A 25,657-nucleotide genomic window follows, 5' to 3' on the forward strand; every position below is an offset into this window, starting at 1 on the left:
CACTTGACTTCACATTCCAGGATGTCTGGCTCTAGGTGATTGATCACACCATCATGATTATATGGGTCATGAAGATCTTTTTTGTACAGTTCTGTGTATTCTTGCCACCTCTTCTTAATTTCTTCTGCTTCTGTTAGGTCCATACATTTTCTGCTCTTTATCGAGCCCATCTTTGCATGAAATGTTCCCTTGGTATCTCTGATTTTCTTGAAGCGATCTCTAGTCTTTCCCATTCTGTTGATTTCCTCTATTTCTTTGCATTGATCGCTGAGAAAGGCTTTCTTATCTCTCCTTGCTATTCTTTGGAACTCTGCATTCAGATGCGTATATCTTTCCTTATCTCTTTTGCTTTTTGCTTCTCTTCTTTTCACAGCTATTTGTAAGGTGTCCTCAGACAGCCACTTTGCTTTTTTGCATTTCTTTTCCATGGGGATGGTCTTGATCCCTGTCTCCTGTCACAAACCTCCGTCCATAGCTCATCAGGCACTCTATCAGATCTAGTCCCTTAAATCTATTTCTCACTTCCACTGTATAATCATAAGGGATTTGATTTAGGTCATATCTGAATGGTCTAGTGGTTTTCCCTACTTTCTTCAATTTCAGGCTGAATTTGGTAATAAGGAGTTCACAATCTGAGCCACAGTCAGCTGCCCGTCTTGTTTTTGCTGACTGTATAGAGCTTCTCCATCTTTGGCTGCAAAGAATAGAATCAATCTGATTTCGCTGTTGACCATCTGGTGATGTCCATGTGTAGAGTCTTCTCTTGTGTTGTCGGAAGAGGGTGTTTGCTATGACCAGTGCGTTCTCTTGGCAAAACTCTATTAGCCTTTGCCCTGCTTCATTCCGTGCTCCAAAGCCAAATTTGCCTGTTACTCCAGGTGTTTCTTGGCTTCCTACTTTTGCATTCCAGTCCCCTATAATGAAAAGGACATCTTTATTGGGTGTTAGTTCTAAAAGGTCTTGTATGTCTTCATAGAACCATTCAACTTTGGCTTCTTCAGCGTTACTGGCTGGGGCATAGGCTTGGATTACTGTAATATTGAATGGTTTGCCTTGGAAACAAACAGAAATCATTCTGTCGTCTTTAAGATTGCATCCAAGTACTGCATTTCGGACTCTTCTGTTGACCATGATGGCTACTCCATTTCTTCTAAGGGATTCCTAATGCCTAGTATGTGGTATCAAAGGATTACAGAGTTCTGAGGTTATGGTTGATAGCCATGTCTATAAGGGCTCAAGAATGAGAGGTGGAATGTCTCCTGCCACTAATTTATTATAGCTACCTTCTGCAGATGAAGCAAGCATTTTCAAAGTGCTTTAGCAGTGGTACTAGCAGCCACAGTAAGTTGTCTCACATAAGACTTTCTACATAACACCCCATTCAGCTTCCCTCAGACATAAAGTGGCATCTTCAATTTTATGCTTTTGCATTTGCTCTCTATAAGTTATGCCTGTCTCCAAGAATATTTACTTCACTATAGCTGGTCACTGAAACAACATGACTACTAGTAGACAGCTTGATATAACTGTTGACTCCACTGGACTTTCATTCAGTGAAATTTCAGGACTGAAATTCTCCTGAATTTCAGCTTTTATAGTGGTGGATTAGCCACAGCAGGTGTATGAGTAGAAGACAAACTCAGCAGTAACGAATTTGCTCAAATTTAGCATTGGCAAAGAGTCAAAAGTCAGATCCACTTGGCAAACGTAGAAGTGTTTCTGTGTATTAAAGGGTGAAGGTATTGCATGTCCATGTGTGTGTGAAGTGATGGCATGTATATACCCACTGAATCTTCTCCACCATTGTATTTATTTCTTTCTTTAAGTGGGCCCTTCACAAATGTTAGCTACAGGAATCTTCAATGTAAACTATTTCCAGTTGTATTCAGTCAGTCAGTCAGTTCAGTCGCTCAGTCGTGACCGACTCTTTGCGACCCCATGAATCACAGCACGCCAGGCCTCCCTGTCCATCACCAACTCCTGGAGTTCACTCAAACCCATGTCCATCGAGTCAGTGATGCCAGCTGTATTAGTACTACTTAAAAAAAAAAATAAACAGAAAACATTTTTGTATCAGTAGGAAGAAACTGCACCCCAAAGGGAAAACATGGTAATTACCTTGCAATAATTAAGTATGTGTCCTCCAAATGGCATGTCTCTATGAGAACATGAATGCTGCCTACAGGGGCAGGTGTCACAGGTTTGGCTTCTTCTTATCCAGCATGGCATTGTCCAATATGGTATCTGCATGCCACTATTTAAATTTAGATTTGCTAAAATTAAATAAAATTTAGACTCTTGGACACAGCAGGGGAAGGAGCAGTGGAACGAACCTAGACAGTAGCATCGAAACATATATATTACCATATGTAAAACGGATAGCTATTGGGAAATTATTGTATAAAACAGGGAGTTCAACTCAGTGCTCTGTGACAACCTAGGGGGTGGAAGGGGGTGAGGGGTGGGAGGGAGGTTCAAGAAGAAGGGAACATATACATAATTATGACTGATTCACATTGTTATATGACAGAAACCAACACGACATTCATTGTAAAGCAATTATCCTCCAATTAAAAGTTTTTCAAATGAATTTTTTAAAAATTAAATAAAATTCAAAATTCAGTTCTTTAGTCATACTAGCTATATTTCAAGTGCTCAAAAGCCACATGTGGCTTGCGACTACCACACTCAAAAGCACAGGGAACATTCCATCATCCCAGGACGCTCAATTGGAGTAGAACCTGAGGAGGATGAGAAAGAATATTTCAAAATTATAACTAGCTTTAGATAGATGGAATCAGATTATTTCTGCAAATCTTAAAGCAGTATAAAAAAGGCATATCCTTGACATTTAAATGTTAAATTAAGACCAGTTTCCTTGATAAGTAGTGTGATATAAACATAAAGAACTCTACAGCCAAAGATAAAATAATTTTAAAAATGACTATGGAAAGTCATAGATGATAATTCAACAACTGAATTCCTCTTGAAACAAAAAACTTGTGTCTAGTTGTGTGGTAGGAAGCAGCAATCTTTGAAGAAGCAGCATCTTTGTTTTATTATTGTTGTTCAGTTGCTAAGTTGTATCTGACTGCAACCGCATGGGCTGCAGCACACCAGTCTTCCCTGTAGTTCACTATCTCCCAGAGTTTGCAACTTTGTTTTATAATTACTCCAAAAACTTACATTCCATTTGGAATCCTACCATTTCAAGTATACCTGAAAAAGTTTCCAATACATTTGCATAAAGTTGTTCTTTGCTAGTGTGGGATCAAAATCAGGTTTAAGAGCACATCACAAGCAAATACTATCGTTGTTGAATATTTATGAAGCACTTGCAATGTATACAGAACTGTGCTAGTTTCTTTGAGAGCTAGCAGTTTAACAAGAGGCTGCCTCCATACTCAAGTGAATCTCATTAACAGAATAATTCAAATTTGAGAGTGGCAAACATTTAAAACACGTGTTGTACTGATTAATGGGTAGTGGAAAGAAGAATGCTACTGCTTGAAAATGCAACAGTAAATGGCCTTTGCTAAAAATAAGCCTATGAATACAATAAATGTATTTACAAATAGTGAGAAGGAATTTTTTATTTATCAGAAAAGTTCAGTAAGTTTATTTTGCCAAGTGCTGTAATTTTTTTCCCAAATATGGCACCACCTACTATAGAAAGGGACATAAAACTGAAAAACTGGCTCATCCGTGTTTCTGAAATGAATGGAAAATTTATTCTAAACTAATGTTGAAGCCCAGAGAAGGCAATGGCAAGCCACTCCAGTACTCTTGCCTAGAAAATCCCATGGATGGAGGAGCCTGGTAGGCTGCAGTCCGTCGGGTCGCTAAGGGTCGGACACGACTGAGCGACTTCACTTTCACTTTTCACTTTCACACATTGGAGAAGGAAATGGCAACCCACTCCAGTGTTCTTGCCTGGAGAATCCCAGGGACGGGGGAGCCTGGTGGGCTTCTGTCTATGGGGTCTCACAGAGTCGGACACGACTGAAGTGACTTAGCAGCAATGTTGAAGCCATTGTCAGCAAAATCCTTGATTTAGGATGAAGCCTGATAATTTCAAAATGTAGTGGAACTTTAAGTTTTTTCTTTGAAAATATTTAAGTTGTTCAGTGACTTGATAAGTCAGTTTTTTGGAAGAGGCATAACTATTCACCATTGAGTGAGTTTTCAGATATTTACCAGGGCAAAGAACACAACAGCGTACTTATTTGACACTGCTAGCTTTGATTGTGAGGTCTGTGGTTAACAGCAGAATTCTGAACCTAAAATTGTTCAATGTAGGGTCTTGTCTGGGTTCGTTCCCACATCTTTTATCAGCTTCAGGTTAGTTCTACAACCCTCCTAACTGTAGTTGGCTTTGACAAGATGGCCCTGCTCTGTTTCACATCTCTTATCCTCCAGCAGACTAGTTTAGGCACTCACACAGGCACTGTTTAAGTCTCTGCATTATGTGCGTGCGTGCCGTTAAGTCATTTCAGTCGTGTCTGACTCTTTGCGACCCCATGGACTGTAGCCTGCCAGGCTCCTCTGTCTATTGGGATTCTCCTGCATTGTAGGCAGAGTCTTTACCACTGAGCCATCAGGGAAGCCCTCTGTATGTGTGTGTGTATGCTTAGTTGCTCAGTTGTGTCCAACTCTTTGTGACCACATGGACTGTAGCCCGCCAATTTCCTTTGTCCATGGGGATTCTCCAGGCAAGAATACTGGATTGGGTTGCCAGGTCCTCCTCCAGGGAATCTTCCCAACCCAGGGATCGAACCCAGGTTTCCCACATTACAGACAGATTCTTTACCACCTGAGCCACCAGGGAAGCTTACATACATCAATATCCCTTGGGCCCAGAGCATGACCCTGAATCAAAGGGGTGGAGCAGGATGCCTGCACAGAATGAAAGGGCATTGCAAATTTATATGAGAAAGAGAAGGCACATAGGCAAAAAGCATCAGGGTTATTAAAGCAGGCAATCCACTACAATATCTGTTTCACCTAGAGTGCTTAGTTGCTCAGGCTCCTCTGTTCTTGGGGATTCTCCAGGCAAGAATACTGGAGTAGTTTGCCGTGCCCTCCTCAAGGAAATCTGCCCAACCCAGGGATCAGACCCAGGCCTCCTGCACTTCAGGCAGATTCTTTACCATCTGAGCCACCAGGAAAGCCCAAGAATACTGGAGCAGGCATCCCTTTTCCAGGGATCTTCCCAAGCCAGGAATCGAACTGGGGTCTCCTGCATTCCAAGCAGATTCTTTACCAGCTGAGTTACCAGGGAAGCCCATAGAAATCTAAAGCGAGGAGGTTTGAAAAGAGGTTTGAAAAGAGATACTATAATTGCAGCAGTATTTACAATAGCCAGGTCATGGAAGCAACCTAAATTTCCATCAACAAAGGAAGAGATAAAGATGATGTGGTACATATGTACAATGGAATATTATTCAGCCCTTAAAAGAAACTAAATTGTGCCATTTGTAGAGACAGGGATGGAACTAGGGACTGTCATACAGAGTGAAGTCAGTCAGAAAGAAAAACAGCAAATACTGTGTAATAACGCTCCTATGTAGAAAAATGATACAGATGCACTTATTTGCAAAGCAGAAATAGAGACTCAGACGTAGAGAAGTGAAGGCAAATAATGTGGTTTACTTAAAATTGTGTTTCTCACCCTGTTCTACATCCTTGGTCTTACCCAACCTGCTATTTATACAATAGTGAAATAATAGGGTCTTAGCTGACAATTCAGAAGTCCTCACACTTAGGAGGGAAGTTAATGATGACTGTTCGTTGACATTTGAATAGATACTATGTGATAATTTGAGATTTTTGTGAATTTTATTTTCCCCACAAGTAAGAAAGAACAAGGAAATGTGCCTTCTAACTTCATGGCAATAAGAAATACATCTATGAGTATTTAAATTTCCTCCTAGCTTAGACTTAGTTCTCACTCTGCACATAAACCATTACAGACACCCATGAATATAACCTTTCATCAAATGTGGAGTGCAAACCAACAGGCTCAGGGGTTATGGGACTTGGACTTTGTGCATTTTATGTTGAGGAGACAGTCATCGTGAGCTCTTGAACTCCCAGTGGTTACCAAGAGAGATAACCACAAGTCCCATTTTCTACTTTTGTCTCCTGCCAGCTGTGAAGTTTGGGAGGATGTCCAAGAAGCAAAGAGACAGCCTATATGCTGAGGTACAGAAGCACCAGCAGCGGCTGCAGGAGCAGCGGCAGCAGCAGAGTGGGGAGGCGGAAGCCCTTGCCAGGGTGTATGGCAGCAGCATCAGCAATGGCCTCAGCAACCTGAACAATGAGGCCAGTGGCACATATGCCAATGGACACGTCATTGACCTGCCCAAGTCCGAGGGTTATTACAACGTGGATTCCGGCCAGCCGTCCCCCGATCAGTCAGGACTTGACATGACTGGAATCAAGCAGATAAAGCAAGAACCTATCTATGACCTCACATCCGTACCCAACCTGTTTAACTATAGCTCTTTCAACAATGGGCAGTTAGCACCAGGGATAACAATGAGCGAAATCGGTAAGTGGAAATCTTCCAGAACATTTTTGGAAATTCTACTTTGAAGTGGCCTTGGTCCTATTTCGTAAGATCATTTTCTTAGGTCTAAGGTGAATTACTTGCTTTCATGACTTCTAATTAGAAAACTAATTGATTTTAAAATATAGTCTAATAATTGTCATTGTTACCAAGGCCCATAAAAGTTTATTTCAACAAAGGAAGAAAGAAGGAATTATAAATAGATGCTATCTGTAAAGAACAGATGCTATCTGTTGGATTTGGGTTCATCACTAAAGGAAAAATGTTATTGGTATAAACAAAATTTCAGCAAGCGTTCAAAGTGATTCTATTAAAAGTGAAATAGCTAAGAGATATAGAAGCAGTATGTAGAAGAAAGTGAATGAACAGGGCTCCAACTCTCTAAAATAACTGGGGACAAACATCAGTTTCCTTCCGTGTAGAGGCAGAAGGATAGACCAGAAGACCTCTAAGCATCTTATAAATCTCAATTCAAGAATTTTACATCAGAATAAAGTCCAAATAACCGGCAATAAAAAGAGTATAGTCCACCTTGGATCTGGAATGTAAAAAGAATGTGGAAAACTTGGTGGAATCCAAATAAAGTCTAGAGTTCAGTGTAAAAAAAAAAGACTGTAGTTACAGAAGAGCAACAAATAAGCCCTACTGAGCAGGGCAAGTCCCAGGCACAGCTGCCTGAGCAACACTACCCTCTTGCTTCGGCAGCGTCCTTGCTAAGGAGTGGTGTTCAAGAGTGTATCTGCCTAGGTGCTCTGTCTTCTCTCCTCACAACTCTTTTACCCTATTTAAGCTTCAGTTCAGTTCAATTCAGTCACTTAGTTGTGTTCAACTCTTTGCGACCCCATGAATCACAGCACGCCAGGCCTCCCTGTCCATCACCAACTCCCGGAGTTCACTCAAACTCATGTCCATCGAGTCGGTGATGCCATCCAGCTATCTCATTCTCTGTCATCCCCTTCTCCTCCCGCCCCCAATCCTTCCCAGCATCAGAGTCTTTTCCAGTGAGTCAGCTCGTCGCATGAGGTGGCCAAAGTATTGGAGTTTCAGCTTTAGCATCAGTCCTTCCAATGAACACCCAGGATTGATCTCCTTTAGAAGTCTGTTAAATGTCTAATTGGTTGATTCTATTCAGTAATTGCCATAAAAATATGGATGTAGATTTAACACATTACCCTCCTGGGTAACAGAGCTGCCTGTTAACAGTGTCCCGGAGGAGCTCACAGGCAGTGGCTATAGCGGACTTCTTTGCAGTATTCAGTGCACAAGGGAAAGCAGTGTGGAGCTCAGAAGTCTGAGGCCTCCTCAGATCTCTCCTTAAGGGGTAGCAGAAAAGAGCGGTTAAGAACCAGGCCACTTGCAGACTTCCCTGGTGATCTAGTCATTAAGACTCTGCTCTTCCACTTCAGGGGAACTTCCACTGCAGGTTCAATCCCTGTTTGGGGAACCAAGATCGCACCTAGCATGGCCGAAAAAAAGGCAAAAAAAAAAGGTACTAGGCCACTTGAATTCAAATCCTGGATCTGTGGCCTATTATCTGAGCTGGAAAGCAAGTTTCTCAATCTAGTTTGCTTATTCTATTTGTTTCTCAAAAAGTACTAGCTCATAGATCTCACCATTGTTGTAAGAATTCAACGAGCTCATCCATGTAAAACAGAGCCACGTTGGGCACTTGGTAAGCACTCAGTAGCTCTGAGCTGTTTTCACTTACCCACCACGCGTTCAGTCACCTTCTCGGTCTAAACAGTGAGTAGGAGCCCAAAGCCTACGAGCGTTTTAAATAAAGTTGATGTGAACACATAACGAAGGACATGCCATATGTATCTTGGCTACTTCTACCATCTGGCTGAGGAAGAAGTGATGTGACACAGTTAAAAACATGAAATGTTATTTCTCTCTCAGCAGTCCTGCCTATAGCAGTGAGCAAAGAAGTGGTTGACAAAGCCCTTGTAACAACATCCACAGCTGAGGCACGTAGAAAACTGCCCATCAGCGTTGATAACAAAAATATTCATTAGATTTCTCTCCTTCAACAGGGACCAGGTCACAGGTATTTCACACATTTAATTTTCACAAACATCTTATAAGATAAGTAAAACTATTATTCCCATTTTACTGATGAGAAAACAGAGGCTCAGAGATGTCTCATGACCTGTCCATATCCTTCGATTACTAAAGGGTAGAGCCAGCTTCCATCCCAGGCTATCTGATTCTGGAGTTCTTGTACTTTTCCATTATCCTACTATTTGCTCTGGGCTGAATGTACACAAACTGCACTTTCAGTCAATATATGACAATCTGTTTAAGTAGAATCACTCAGTCTTTCCAAGAGGACATGTTAAAAGGGAAAGGAACTAAGCACCATTTTTTGCTTTTATCCTACTTAATATCTGAGTGCCTGAGTTTGCTACTGATTTGGAACACATGTTTAAAACAGACCGAAGCAGAAACAATTGTTGGGCAGTCTTCTGTTCCATAGAGAAAAAGGAAAGACTTCTAAGAATTGCAAAATCTTCGTGATTTAATTTCTAAATCACAGTTTCTTTGCGATTTAGAATCAGTAGGAGGTATTATAGGAAGAGAACTGCAGCCAAAAACATGAAGTTCAGGTAACTCTACCCAGGTCATTTTCCTTCTGGCCTGAACTAGAGAATCTCCAAATCCATCCAGATTTTCTACACAGACATTGACCCCAAAATAAACTATTATTTATTTTTCTTATTTCAAGATACTATTAGTCTTTAGAGATCTCTAGATCTGCTGTAAATTTTGGAGGTTTCTTCCATCAGACTTTTAGGGATGCAATTATGATTGTCCTCCGAGAGCTCTCAAATTTAGCTGGCTCCTAAGAGTCGGACACGACTGAGCGACTGAACTGAACTGAAGCCTAAGCATTGCCTTGGTTCCCATTTCGTTAAAACGGCAACGCCATCTAGTGGACACAAACATCTCCGCGCGTCGGATGGAGATACCTGCCGGAGCCACAACGATGTGATGCGCAGTGCTTTCCTGCACCACCTAAAAGACTGCCATTCGTTTCGCTAAAGCACCATAACCGTCTCTGTGGGCAGGAGGGCACCAGTGGTGCACAGTAGTTGAGAACTTTGGTTCTACAATCGGACTGCCTGAGTTCAAAACCTGGCTGCGGCTTTTCCTTTAGTCAGTTTACCTAAACTGAGTCTCAGTTGCAAACCTGAGACAAGAATAACCCCAACCTGTGCATGTGGATTAAATGAGTTAATATTTGAAAATCCTTAGAACAGTATCTGTCCTGCATAAGCCTTATCATCATCATTGTTATTATCAATATAATTTATATCATAAAAGTATTCATCACCTTATTACCCGGTAACATTCCTAGTCATTACAGGTTCTGTAATTACCTTTTATTGAGCACCTACATGGTGCCAAGCAATATTTAATGCTTATAACAACCCTCTTATGCCTGTCATATAAGTATTTGTATATCCATTTTGCAGGTGAAAACATTGAGTCTCAAAAGTTACAAAACTTGTTAAAAGCAGAGTAAGCCAGTGAACCCAGGTCAGAGTAAGAGCAAAACCCTCTCTTAACTATGTTTCTTCCCATCAAACAAAGGGAGCCCCTCACTAGCTAAGAAAAGGGCAAGAGGAAGCTGCAAATTAATAATTAGGCATCAGGTTTACCTGGTTTTAGCAGGAATTTTATCTCAACCTGGCATCGTGGATGTGTTTATCTTTACAAATAAGATTTTGCAGTGGTTGGTGGCAGGGAGAGGAAGCTTTCTAGAGGCAGATTGGCAAACAAGCCGAGAAAGAAAGTGGAAGGCTGTGCTTTAGCTCCCTCACCACAGCCTTCAGATGAGGTGAAAGATTCTGCAGGACTAATACTCTTAATGAAAGCTCATTTAAGCTCAAAGATGATTGACAGTGTATCTATGAGATACCAGACAATAAGACAATTCACACAGCCAATCAGTGTGCTTTTAAAAACAGGGGGAGGGAAATCCATCAAATTAGCTTCGATGCTAATGGTATAGACTGCCTTTTACATATATCATCTGAGTTTGCTTTTCAGTAATTTTCCCTCCAGATAGACAACAAAATGTGAATTCATTGATCCTTCTTATATAATCTTAACTGTAGATTTACTTTCCTATTCCTTTTGTGTTCTATTTATGAAATCTGGAATTTTAAACATCAAAAAATAGAAATAAACCTCATTTTAGCAAATTCTTCTATTCAGAAGCTGAGTATTAATAGAGAAGTTTACAAAAAGGGATTGGCCTAAAGGTGATCTAATCCCTGTGGTGTACTACTTTTTTTTTTAATCAAAGCTGAATAGACACATGGAAGATATTTCTAGCGCTGTTTTATTGGGAAAATTCTATAAAACTTGACCGTGTTTCAGTTGTTCTTTACTAAGAACACCAAGCAAGTGCTATAGTCATAAGGCAGCATTTTCAATGGCATAGGCTTTTTGAGGTAAATATTTTATAACTGCTTAAATCTATTATGCATATTCAACTGCTCATTCAGAAATGGCACAGAGAATAGAGTTTAACCACAGCTATGTATTTTCTATGTCTTCTGGTGGCACCTGTATTAAACACACATAGGCATTCTATTTAGGAGCAAGTGCCTAATAAGTCATTAAAAATGAATAAAGTAGACTAAATCAGTGAGGAAAACCATTCAAGCAGGTTAGGGAAATGAAAATCCAGTGTCTTTAGTTCTTCCTTTTTCGCCTTGACGGAAGACATCTTGTGAACTTCAATTGTTATCTGACACTCCTGTCACCCTCACCCAAACACAGGTCCTATGCAGGCAGTTTAGGAAATCCTGACTCCACGTGCTAGCCATGTGAACTTGTTCAAAATTAGTTCAGCTCTCTGGAGCTCAGTCTCTTCATTTGAAAAACAAGGCTGATGGACTAAATGATTTTGAAGGATTCTGGTTCTCCTACCTCCTGGTGGACGCTCTGGGCTATGCACAGATATCCCCTTTGTTGCATCCGCTTCCCAAGGAGAAGGGTACGGTAGTGGAGAGAAAAGGACTTATAAGCAACTAAGCAATCTTGAATGATGCTGAAATAACTGTCTGTGGTGGGAGTTTCCATAGGAAGTTTCCATGGGTGAAATGGTCCTGTCAACTATACAGTTAATAATCACAGTCACATCAGAAGTGTGCACCAGCCTCTTCTCTTCACCCATGCTCTTGAAAAAAAAAAAAAAAAATCAACATCAAGGACAACCAGGAGCTACCCAAGGAGAGGGTGGTGCCCAATCCCAAACCATCCCAAGTTTATGTACAATCAAAGTGAAGAGTAAGCTTTTGTATGGGTACAGCTTCAGGGTCAATCCACCTGTCCTCCCTGGCCCACTTCAACCCGATCACCTCCCTGACTCCCCCTGGAAAGAAAAAGGGGGACAAAAGATATGCTCTTAGTTGGGCCCCAGGCCTACCCAGGTGACCTTGGTTACTTGAGAGGGATTTACCTGACACCTCTGAGTAGCAAACTATCCATGCACTGCATCCCACAAGGCCGCTTATTTCTGGAATCCTGTCTTCTATCTCAAAAAGAAAAAAAAGAAAGAAATTGCATGAGTGTGGGGGCTGGACTATGCAACTCAGTTTGTCACATTTCTGGGATCTCTACCATGGTCACAACTGTATTAAATAGTCAATGGTCATGAATTATTTTAGACCTTCCCAGGACAAAGGGCACTGTAACTCTTTCCAGTGTGCCTGCTGTGTCATTTCAGTCATGTCCAACTCTGCGACCTCCTGGACTATCGCCCACATGACTCCTCTGCCCCCAGGATTATCCCAGCAAGAACACTGGAATGGGTTGCCATTTCCTCCTCCTGCATTGGCAGGTGGATTGTTTTTACCACTGAACCACCTGGAAAGCCCGTAGTTCTTTCCTAGGTTTTTATTCAAATCCATATCTTTCTAGATATCCTTAAATAATCTGAAAAAAATCTCCAAGGTCATCTAGTAATGTGTTGTAGTCACTCACCTATCATGCTCAGTGCAATGATTCATATATATATATATATATATATACACACATATATGTAAATGATCTGCATCATAAGCAGTACATACCTATCTGCTTAATTGAAGAACTTATAAACCTATGTATCTATTCAGAGCACATGTATGCACATTAGCCACGACATGCTCACACCTCTGTCACAGCTTTCCTTGCATGCTAGCATTCACTACATTAGGTAAAGCACCTTTTCTGTTTTGAGTTGAAATTGTGTAAAACTGACCTTCCTCAATAGACTTCTCCTGGAGATACGAGTTTGGAATTAATTTTTGACTCAGGATGTCCTAAGAAGACTTTAAAATCCACCGATCAAAAAAAAAAAAAACGTGCTATTGGGAAGCTATGGGGAAACCAATTCCATTTTCTATACTCAATTTCAAAAGCCATAATACACATAAAATATTCTACAATAAGGAAGAGGAAAGGAGATTTCATGAGGTTCTGCTTCTGACTTATTGAAGGATAGAGTGTTTATGCTTATAAGAGAGCCTCTGAAACAGCCCCACTGTTGACTAGTACTTCCCAGCATTGCAAGCTTGACACTGACTCTCAGAAATAGCTCTGAATCACTCTTCCACTGATTGGGGTGAATAGGTCCTGCTTTGGCCACATTTTCAAACACCTATTTTGGGAAGAACTGGCAAGGGTTAAAATACCACATAAGCTATGGAACACAGAAATGTCAACTGATGGGTAGGAGTTGTTGCAGCTTGATACACTTTGGTTTTCATTACCATAGTACACAACCAATTTAACAGGCTCTCTCCCAACCAGTACAGGATTTATTTCTGTGATGTTTACAAATGTGGGGAAGCCTGTTGAAAATGTTTATAGATGGAAAGACTTTTATTTTAGACGTAAGCTATAGATAAGGATATGTGACAATATACCCTCACTACTGAGAAAAAGAAATTTACTTTTTAAATCTGAGCCCTGTTTATGCAGACTATTGTGGAACTGCTATTTGGTTTTCAGACACGTTTGTTCTAGGAACATTTGGTGCCCAGACTATTTAGAAAATACTTACTTTAAAACATTAGTCAATGAATGAAATGTATTATGTAAGCAATCAAGTGACTTTTAAAAATTTAGATTAAATGTTTGAAAATGTAATAATTACCTCCAAAGATGTCTTCTGATTTAGTTATTCCTAAAGGTCAGAATTATATTGGCTGCATTTCCAAAAGGGGGATAAGGTTGGGGAGGGATTGTTTCTGTTTAAATTAACGGTCAATCCATGTGTCAGCAAAATCCAAATAGTAAAAGTCAATCCTAATGATGGCCCTGGGCAATTTTCATAATTAGGTTTCCATCATCTGTGACCTGCTGAGTGTCCTTTGGGTGACGTGGCGAGGGAGGTGCACTTTCTAAAAGAGAGTAGTAAAGATTTTCATGGGCTCAAGATTATGTTGTTTTTGCTTGTTCTAAGTCTCTTCAAATACTTTTAAGACTGTGAGCTGTACTCCTATCTTCCATAACTCTGCAAAACTTCTCCTTCACCAGCCAAAACAAAGAGAAATTCCTACTTAGCCCCTCAGACCCAAGTCTCTATGCTTTTACACAGCCCTTAGAAAATATCACTGCTGACAAAACTTTCTGTGGATTGAAAATCAAGCCCAGAGAAACTAAGACTTTAGGATGTTAAGTGACTTCCCAGAGGGCATGAAATAAAGCCTAGAGGGGTTCGTGTTGGCTTCCTCCATCTTAACAAGACACTTCCTTCAGTTCAGTTCAGTCGCTTAGTCGTGTCCGACTCTCTGCGACCCCATGAATCACGGCACGCCAGGCCTCCCTGTCCATCACCAACTCCCGGAGTTCACTCAAACTCATGTCCATCCAGTCGGTGATGCCATCCAGCCATCTCATTTTCTGTCGTCCCCCTTCTCCTCCCGCCCCCAACCTTTTCCAGCATCAGAGTCTTTTCCAGTGAGTCAACTCGTCGCATGAGGTGGCCAAAGTATTGCAGCTTCAGCTTTAGCATCAGTCCTTCCAATGAACACCCAGGATTGATCTCCTTTAGAATGGACTGGTTGGATCTCCTTGCAGTCCAAGGGACTCTCAAGAGTCTTCTCCAGCACCACAGTTCAAAAGCATCAATTCTTCGGCAATCAGCTTTCTTCACAGTCCAACTCTCACATCCATACATGACCACAGGAAAAACCACAGCCTTGACTAGACGGACCTTGATTGGCAAAGTAATGTCTCTGCTTTTTAATATACTATCAAGGTTGGTCATAACTTTCCTTCCAAGGAGCAAGCGTCTTTTAATTTCATGGCTGCAATCAGCATCTGCAGTGATTTTGGAGCCCAAAAAAATAAAGTCTGACACTGTTTCCACTGTTTCCCCATCTATTTGCCATTAAGTTATGGGACCAGATGCCATGATCTTCGTTTTCTGAATGTGGAGCTTCAAGCCAACCTTTTCACTCTCCTCTTTCACTTTCATCAAGAGGCTTTTGAGTTCCTCTTCACTTTCTGCCATAAGGGTGGTGTCATCTGCATATCTGAGGTTATTGATATTTCTCCCAGCAATCTTGATTCCAGCTTGTGCTTCTTCTAGCCCAGCGTTCCTCATGATGTACTCTGCATAGAAGTTAAATAAGCAGGGTGACAATATACAGCCTTGACGTACTCCTTTTCCTATTTGGAACCAGTCGGTTGTTCCATGTACTGACTGTTGCTTCCTGACCTGCATACAGGTTTCTCAAGAGGCAGGTCAGGTGGTCTGGTATGCCCATCTCTTTCAGAATTTTCCACAGTTTATTGTGATCCACACAGTCAAAGGCTTTGGCATAGTCAATGACACTTCCTTCCGTTCCGTCGCTAAGTCGTGTCCGACTCTTTGCGACCCCGTGGACTGTAGCCTACCAGGCTTCTCCGTCCATGGGATTCTCCAGGCAAGAATACTGCAGTGGGTTACCATTTCCTTCTCCAGGGGATCTTCCCGACCCAGGGATTGAACCCGGGTCTCCCGCATTGGAGGCAGACGCTTTAACCTCTGAGCCACCCTCCCCATTTCTAGGGCATTGAATCAATCTTTTCTGATTGTTCTGTGAACAAGGTCTTTTACTATGAAACCTAACTTTGATGACAATGTTTTTTATAATAAGTTCTTTCTTAATATTTTTAGCTAGTTTGAAAAAAGGGAACTGTAATTTCTCTAAAACTAGACATGCACTATTGCAATGAAACAAAACACTGGTGCTCCAAAACAGCTTTCAATTATTAAATTATTAAGAAGTCACCCTTTTAGATAGTTAATTTGTTTTGCTGCTTATGGTCTTTTTTCCCTTTGGATATATTCTGTTTAAATATAAATGCCAGATGGATTCTTTCAGTTTTTCTTTCTGCTTTAGATTCTGTTTTCTTAATTTTAAAATGCTCTCACCTGAACTTCCTGAAATTTGATAAAATTTTAACCATTTTATTAATCTGTTTATTCAGTCTTTGACCAGGTATTATTACTTGTAGTATTAATCCAATTTTTTCACTGTTTTTCTCTGTGTTCATGTTTTATTGAATTGTGTCTTGTCACATTTTCATCATTTTTGTACGTAATAACATAATCTTATATTTTCTTAATATATCTTTCTAAAGAACTTTAAGAGCATTTTGCTTAAGACCTGCATGAAGTAAAAATCAGGTATGCCATTCTCTGATATAATAATTGGCTGTAGAATTTGTTTGAAAAGGAGACCAGAAGCTTTCCTAATTCACTGTTAAGAGAGTAATGAGTGATTGGACCTTGAAACTGAACCAACAAATGAGTTATAGGTTATTTATGGCCCCATATTCCTCTTTAAAAAATTTAAAGAACTTGAAATATGTGCTGAAAATCTTTCCTTCCTCCTATTGAGGTTATGCATCACTACTAGATGGCTGTTTTAAGCTTCAATATTGATGTTTCTATGCTGGTAGCACATTTCTACTTATACCCCCAAATAATCATCTCTAAATAGAGATTAGAAAAATCAGAAAGGCCTTAAAAGTAACATTGTCCTCTCTGACACTGTCGTCTGTTACACCCTAACCAGCAGACTTGTTCTATTTAATGACAGAAAGCTTATAAAACTGGGAGTCTATTGTCAAAAAGACGAAATGCACACTTGTTTAAATGTTCCACCTTTAAGCCAATTGTTCTAATATATTAGAGTTACTGCCTCAGAGTGTGGGTTCTGAGGAGTCTTGATATTCTGAAAATCTAATGCAGGCACTTAAAACTTGCCTTAAGCAAGTCCGTAGAGATATCCTGGCATTAATTCAAAGCGAATCCCCTAAGAATTCCACTTCCACACTAGTAGTATAAACTAAACAGGGAATTGAGCGGTTCTCTAGATCCTTAAGGCAAGTGATAAATTAAAAATTCATTAATCATTTTGATTGAGGCTGATATATAGTATTTTAAGAAGAATACTTCCAAGTTTTGTTTTGTTTTGTTTAATTCCTTATGGAGAAAAATGAATAGGGGCTATAGTTCACGAAGAAGAAACCATCCTTTCTCATGAGAAAAAAAAAAAAAAAAGGAGGAAGAGAAAGAATTAGGAAGTTCAGATGCAACGCCCTCTAGTACTATATATAGCTTTGAGCCTCAGCTTTCTCGCCTTGATACAGTTGGGCCACGGGTGCTCTTGGTAATAACACTGAAAGCAGCAGTTTTTAAAGATATACTCAACTTTCCCCGCTCCCAGGATGTGGGATTCTAATGAAACCACCCGTGCAATCCGTGTCTGAGACACTGTAGCCTTTGGAGCACGCCATTTGCTGAAATGTCTAGTGAGAGCTAAAATAAGCCCCTTTGGTGGAAAAAACCCGCTGAGTGGTTGAAATCAGAGATTCAGAAGGTCACTTGCTATTTTAGTAGTTGCAAGCTGGTCCTCATTTTATAATATTGCAGTTATAAACAAGAAATTGTCACCTTACTTGTCAGTTTATTTAGTTCTCATCAAAATAAGCAGATGTAGCCTTTTTTCTACATAGTACTAGGTAATTTAAATGACTTCTTTCCAAACTTTGCTTTACTATGTGGATTAATACATAATAAAAGTTATTTTTTATATATTTCTTTAAATATTACTTCAAAATATTATTTTTATACTGTCTGATATGATGAACCTTTTAAATCCATTGACCTGTGTGTCTCATGTCCATCTCAACCATTTGTAAATACCTTAAGGAGTGACTTTTTTCATACTTCTTTGATTTATTCCACAGATCACAATGAAGATTGGTGGGGATTTGGGGTAGGGGAGGGAAACGTTACAGTTTCAGACAGAGAGACAGTTGACCCAACTAACTTCTGGAATTATCTAGATACAGTTCTTTTGGAAATAGAGGAAGGAAGTTAGTTCCAGACCCAGTGTGCTACAATTTTTGCACACCCTATTGAGAATTACCATCAATTTTATTCAGTTTTCCCTTCAAAAATTTACTTTCTCTCTTCTTTTTGCTCATCAGTGGATCTAAGATTACTACTAAAGCTTCTAAGGAAGTGTAGCAATTTTAACAGTATTTTTCATCAAAACACTATAAAGTACATTTGCCTGCATCAGTTATTTCTTAAATCTCTTTATTGAAGTAATAATTGACATGCAAAAATTTGTTCATATTTAATGTGTACAATTTAGTGAGTTTGGAGGTAAATATACACTCATGAAACTATCACCACAATCTATGCCATAAATATATCTCTATATCCATTATTTTAAAGATTTATAGGATTATTCTTTCATTTGAAATATTGTCTTTTGTATCTTGTAAAGTTACTTAACATATGAAGTTACAAATTCTATTAATTGGTTTTAAGTCTTGGGTTCTAATAAGCCTTCCTTCAAGGAAAGTGTAACAGTAAAAGTCTAAAAATAAAACAGGAATTTTATGGGGAAAAAAAGAGATGAGAGAGAAAGTGAGAGCAAGATTTTTTTTTAATTAGCAAATAAAAAATGAGAAGGGTGGACTTACTATTAATTTGTAATTATACACCCAATTTTCCCTTGCCAGCATCAATATTTACTTTTCTCCTCATCATGATTGAAAAGGAATGACTTGTGCTGAACATGTGAAATTGTTTTTCTCATTCCTTGATATCATTTTATTATCAAAGCAGCCCACGTACTCAGTGAAATGGACAAACCTGTGTCTCACTGACATAAACCAAATCTTAACTACTGAGAAGATGGAGTTGCATTTTCAGATCCACTTAAGAAATCTCTAGCCTCATCCCTGGTCTCATGGAGAGGAGAGTATATAGTCCATGGGCATCGTCTCTGACGGTGGTAGAATTTCCTATTATTCAGTCACTGGGGCCATACATCTGTGGACCCAATATCCCAGCATAGTGTGAGCTGACTCCTTCCTCAGCATGTGAGGTCTGCAACCCAAGCTGGTTAAAGGATCCGACCAAACCTGGGCTTTGAGAAGCAACTGCAATCCAAGTCAGGGAAATGGATGAAGGATGTGTGATTGCCCAGAAAGATTCCACATCCCCTGCTCTTTTACCTCAATCTCTTTGTCTGGACTTTCTTATGTGGTTGGTCCCTTGAGATCATACTGTTTACTCTTACCTTTTCTGTTTTTCCAGGCAAGGACTCTTGAAAGTTCCTTTGGCGCCCAGCAGGAGCTTTGAATCCTGTATTCATTGTCTCTCCCTTTGTCCCCCTTTTTAAATCCTTCTCCCCATTTCACAACTGCAGACTCTCAGTCCAAACCAACCATCTCCTCTGATGGTCATTCATCTTTCTAATGGACAGAATGAGTCTTCTGGCCTTGCTCCCTAGGTACCAAGTCTAGCTTTACTGTGTGGTTTATACAAACCGCACCCACCCCCTGCTGAGCCTTGAGAGGGTCGATTTGGCTTTTGCACAGGGCTCACCTTTGATCTGCAGACCCAAGGAAGGAAGTGGAGAAGGACCACTCCTGCTACTGCTGCTATTGTGTCTTGGCCTTTATTGATACAGGTCTTATGTCAGAAAGAGATCTGCCTCGTATTTCTTACCATGAGGGTACGAGAAATAACTGCTCATGTTTACTGTTTGACTTCAAAGCTGTCGTGAGTACTAATGCTTTAAGATCATCAAACAAAGGGTCAGTCTTAGCTTACTAAAATCCTTTGTCAAATAAAGCAGAAAACGAGAGGATGAATGGATAGATGGATATTTTCAACATTATCTTTACTAACTAAACATTGGCTGAGTATCTACTGTAATGTTCTCTCTCTCTCACGCACACGCGCGCACACACACACATACTCCCCTTGCTGATCCTGTGCATCCTTCTTCAGAACTGTCCTAAATCTAGCCCCTCCACTCTCTCTGTCCTTCTCACCTTGTCCAGAAATCCCTCACATTGCCTGTATTTTTCACAACAGCCTGATTAATCTCACTTACTCCTTAGTGCCATCTCATCTTCTTTGCCATGGCCAGGATAACCCTTTTAAAACAGAAGACCGACCGTGTCACTCTCCTGCCTCACAGCTTCCACTAACTCTGAATTGCTACAATATAAAATTCGAGCTGTTTGGCCTGGCTTACTCAGCTGCTCCATCTCCAGTCACAGTGTCCATCGCTAGTCCCTTTTTTCCCTCTTTTCATCTCTTCCACGCACTCTACCTTGCCAACAATACAGACGTTTTGCTGGGAAAGACAGAGCTGATTTCAAAACACCATGTGTTAGCTTTGTGAAAATGGGTCTAAAGTCACCCACTCTTTCTGAACCTCACTTTTTTCCTCAGTCAAAGGGAAATTGTTTGTAAAAGGTGAAGATTGTAAAGATGTAAAGTATAATGTCAGCAGTTATCCAGCTCAGAGCTAGTTTTCTCTCTGCGCCTTTCCATAATCCCCTCCACCTGAGGTCTGTCTCTCTCTTTATGTGGCAAACTCCTGTTCAGGCTCAGGTCAACAGGCATCTCCTCTATGGATGTTTTTCTGCCTTCCCCAGACTGAGTTAGACATTTTCTTCTTTAGACTCCCACAATAACTCATGGTATTTGTTATATCACGATATGACAAGATATTATTATAAGATCCTTTACAAAAAAAGAATGTCTTTTTTTAAACTATCTTAGCTAGGCATGTAATACTTCCTCAGAAAACATGTGTGAACATGTGAACGAATATAGGAAAGCATTATGTTGGGTTCTGCAGTCCAGCTCTTGAAGAATTCATAACCTTGGAGAGTGTAAAAATATCAACTCAAGCAAGCATAATGTGAGCCTGACTGGAAGTAAGGCCTGGTTGAGTGAGAATTAAGTGTAATGGCAGTTGGCCATTCTACCTGAGGACACAAGCCATTCCTATTTGAGCTGAGTCTAAAGCACCCATGTGGCGTTAACTTTCCATTTTGCTTAATCTGCCCATGTGTTTATTATGTTCACTTCTCTCGTACCCCATAGAACCCTAAATTTTGGAGGCAGAGAGCTAGAGAATTCTTAAACTTTGGCCAGCAATTCTCAGGAAATGTTGTAAAAGAACAGATAAAAAGTTTTTCATAGTGCAATTTTGAGTGCAATTGTAATTTTGCTTATAGACCCTGAAGCCTGTAAATTACTGACAAATCGTATATCTTTGAAAATGAAAACAGACTACACCAAGAAGATAAAGGTTTGAAAACTATAGAGCCATAAAAATCTTATGTTTTCATTATATACCTACTGAGGAATAGATATGTTTTTTTAAGAGGCTTAGTAATTAGACTGCCCAAGTGAAATTGAAAAATGATGAACCATGACATACCAATCTATTTTAATATGATGTATAGAATATTTCCCGCCCTGTTTTACAACATAGGAGGATGTTCAATAAAATTTTGAATATAGGATTTTTTTTTAAGAAAGAAACTTTATAATATGATAAGCAATGAAATTCTAGAAATGCTCAATGCTGAATCCAATAGAGCATAGCAATAATCATAAGTTAGAATTTTGTAGTATCTTCTATATACATCAGCTTATGGTTCTGATTGAACAACTCTAATAAATATTGAAATATCTTCCTTCAGTAGCACTGATTCCAAAATTAAATATCTCTGTATTGTCTCCATTGTGTGGTCAGATTACTTCCCTGATGAAAAACTATGTAGAATGTCCCAATAATGACAATTATGGCTACCACTTATTCAGTGTATATAATGTGCCAGGCAATGGCTATATGAGATTTTTTATTTCGAAGGTTCATTAGAAACTTAAGCTTACATTTTTAATTCTCTACATTACTAAAACTCAATTTATTTCATGCCATATAAATCAGAAGCTTAGCTAGTACCGAAATACTGCTTTGAGAAGTTCTCCTGCAGAAGAAATGAAATATAGCTACTTAGAAAGACAGAAATTGCATTTCAAATGGCACAGACTGCAACGCAAGAGAAACTCCACTTCTAGATGAGCCAAGAACAGTTACTAGGAAGAAAATTTGGTCATCTTCATTTTACTCATATCCCACTTACAGAATTCCTAAGTACTTTGGTTTCCCAATGGGGCCTCCCTGGTAGCTCAGATGGTAAAGAATTCACCTGCAAAGCAGGAGACCTGGGTTTGATCCCTGGGTCAGGAAGACTTCCTGGAGAAGGAAATGGCTATCTATTCCTGTATTCTTGCCCGGAGAATTCTGTGGACAGAGGAGCCTGCTGCTGTTCAGTCACTTCAGTCGTGTCCGACTCTGTGTGACCCCATAGACGACCTCCTACCAGGCTCCCCCGTCCCTGGGATTCTCCAGGCAAGAACACTGGAGTGGGTTGCCATTTCCTTCTCCAGGACAGAGGAGCCTAGTGGGCTACAATCCATGGGGTCACAAAGAGTCAGACAGAACTGAGCGACTAACATACTTTGGTTTCTCAAGATGTCGCCTTTGTGCATTCAAATAGCAGAAGGGATTATGAGGGGACCTTCTTCCAGCTCTATCCAACTTCGGGAACTCACTGCAGGTTGTTAAATAGAACTCTTGTGTCTGGTGCTATGTCTCAACTTTCATACCTTGAAACTCAATATGATCAATATTTAAGATACAATGCCATATATAACTTATTTGGACTAAATACCCCACCAAGATTTATTGTGTTTATTTCTACATTTTTATGAATAAAACTATTTTCTCTTTTTTAACTTTTTCAGAGAAAAACTTTATCTTATGAAAAATTTGAAAGAATATAAAGACACTAATGACCTAACTTCAAAATTATCACCTCATGAGTAAATATTATTTCATCTCCCTCTCCTATTATTTATGGAAGATATCTACATGGTTCCAAAGTCAAATTGACAAAATTAATACTATTGGAAAAGTCTGACTTCTATCCCTGCCCACTCCCCATTTTCTTCTCTTTCCTCTGTAGAAAACTATTTTTTTAGATTATTGTTAAATCCTCCGTTTTTTAAATATAAGCAAAACATTTATATTTCAACTTCTCCTTTCTGAGATAAACACTGTGATCTAGTGATTTTCAAAATATTTTAAAGTACTTGGAGCTTAAACCGACTGTTACAGTATAGCAAATGTTACAAGACTGCTAGCAGACTTTCAGGCCAAAAAGCAAGAAACATGGTAATTTGTATCTATTTCAAAAATAAATATTTATTTGAACACAACTTTAAGACCCCAGTTTTGTGACCAAAAAGAGGAAGAGAAGGCGGTTAATTTTTATTAAAACCCTGATATTTGGGGGGGAAGCAATAAAGAGTTTGTCTGGAGATGTGTAAATAGATAGAAGTGTTAAAGATAAGCTCATACAAGTGAAATATCTTCAAAAGGCATTCCTTCAGAAAACACATTAAGAGCAGTTTTCCTTCAGCAGCTCCTGCTGCTGCTGCTAAGTCGCTTCAGTCATGTCCGACTCTGTGCGAACCCATAGACAGCAGCCCACCAGACTCCCCCATCCCTGGGATTCTCCGGGCAAGAACACTGGAGTGGGTTGCCATTTCCTTCTCCAAAGCATGAAAGCGAAAATTGAAAGTGAAGTCACTCAGTCATGTCCAACTCTTCGCGACCCCCTGGACTGCAGCCTACCAGGCTCCTCCGTCAATGGGATTTTCCAGGCAAAAGTATTGGAGTGGGTTGCCATGGCCTTCTCCGTCCTTCAGCAGAGTGGGATTTTATTCACAAACCCTCAAAGTGATCTTCTTTCTCATAGATCGAATTGCACAGAACATCATTAAGTCCCATTTGGAGACATGTCAGTACACCATGGAGGAGTTACACCAGCTGGCATGGCAGACCCACACCTATGAAGAAATTAAAGCGTATCAAAGCAAGGTATTCTGGGAAACTAAAGGGTTTTCTGTGATTTCTCTATTTCTGACTTTTTCAGCCTCAGCCCTATTGACATTTCAGACTGGACAATTCTTTGCTGTAAGGGCTGTCCTGCACGTTGTAGGATGTTAAACATCATCTTTGGTCTCTACATACTAGATGCCAGTAGCATGCCCTCCACGTAGTTGCAACAACCAGAATGTGTCCAGATATTGCTAAATCTGGAGGCAAAACTGCTCTGATTGAAAACCAGTGCCCTACTCGAGTGACAGAGGAGATTGGGCCCACATTGGATGATGTTAGGACATCTCTTGGTGGCTTTTTTGGTCCAGGCAAGGAATGAGAGCAGTTGAAAATCATAGCAGTAATATTTGCAAAATTACTCTAGAAAAATATTAAACAACACATTCTGAATGGTTTTCTTCATGTTAAAAAATGACCAGAGAAAAAAGGGAGAACTCATGTTAAAAAATGACCAGAGGAAAAAGGGAGAACTCATCCCACATTTAAATGACCAGAGGAAAAAGGGAGAACTCATCCCACATTATAACTGTTGTTTTTATTATAATTATTATTATTTTGATTATTTTGTATCCATTCGAGAAGGTTTTAAGAGAAGGAATTTATTGTTGTTTTGACTCACATTATTTACAAGACTGAGATCTACAATCACAAAATCTACCAGTAAATTAACTTTTAGTAAAATTTATAAATGTGTCTATATCTAAATATATGACTATAACATACTGATTTTTCTCCAGTGGAACAATTAAATGTTACCACTTTTATATAAATAAGGAGAAAAAATAATAATCGGTATTATTATGGTCAATAAAAAAACAGAATTAACATACTTGGATTTCCAAAGAAAATAACCCAAGGATCAAAATGCATTTCTGGATTCTGTTTTACTTAAGAGAGTGATTTGATCTGATGTCTTTTCCATTGAAATTCTTTTTGTACCAAAAAGCAGTCTCCATAAGTTCTGGGAAAAGAACACAACATAAAAATATTGCAAACTTAGTGTCAGTTGGAGACACATTGAAAATAATTTTGTGGAAGTCTGTGAATGAAATTGCTATTACTGAGTGTCAGAGTTTGATTTTACAAAACAGACTAAGAGCTTGAGTTTGTTTAGCTGAGGAGAGGAGGAGAAAAAATGATTAAAAAGAAATCTATAAATATTGATCTTTATGTACTATTGCAATATTTCCATTATTTTAGCTTCAGTAGTTTGATAATTGTGGTGTATCAAAGTTCAAATAAATCAAAACAACATCTTAGAAAATATCACCTCTCTTCTAAAGGGGGGTGAATTCCCACCGTGAACCCCCAAGTGACAGATAAGCGCCAGTTAGAGCAGCCTTGAGTATTTCACTGAGTCTCCAAGTTGTTCTTGGCTCCATGTACATTCTGTGCTTTCTCTCTTGAAGTCCAGGGAAGCACTGTGGCAGCAATGTGCCATCCAGATAACTCACGCCATCCAGTATGTGGTAGAGTTTGCAAAGCGAATAACAGGCTTCATGGAACTCTGTCAAAATGATCAAATCCTACTTCTTAAGTCAGGTAAGCAAGAAGATCCATTGCTGGGGGGAAGGGGGTCTATTTTAGACCAGGATGTGGTCCACCCTTAGCTGAGGTTGGTTCTAGAAAATCCTCCATCTGCTATGTAGCTCATTTTTACCACCCACACTGTCAGCCAACTCCCAAAGGAAATACTCAGTAATAAAAATGCCCTGATACTCATTCAGCTCGCCTTTGAAGTCAAATACAATTTTGCTTATTGAAAGTGGAGCTATTAATTGCGGAGGTTGAGCTA

At 39.6% G+C, this 25,657-nt stretch overlaps 1 protein-coding gene across 1 annotated transcript in view; it reads left to right on the plus strand.

The window, feature by feature from the left end:
• Positions 1–25,657, plus strand: part of RORB (RAR related orphan receptor B) — a 218,493-nt gene that overhangs the window by 174,219 nt on the left and 18,617 nt on the right. The window contains exons 4-6 of the mRNA XM_055426896.2: positions 6,152–6,553; positions 23,720–23,841; positions 25,272–25,404. Coding sequence (XP_055282871.1) covers positions 6,152–6,553; positions 23,720–23,841; positions 25,272–25,404 — 657 coding nt within the window. The remainder of the gene's footprint in view (positions 1–6,151; positions 6,554–23,719; positions 23,842–25,271; positions 25,405–25,657) is intronic.

This window comes from Moschus berezovskii, chromosome 7 (assembly GCF_049115385.1).
Source record: "Moschus berezovskii isolate FMDL1 chromosome 7, NW_MosBer_1.0, whole genome shotgun sequence".
NCBI classification, from domain to species: Eukaryota; Metazoa; Chordata; class Mammalia; order Artiodactyla; family Moschidae; genus Moschus; species Moschus berezovskii.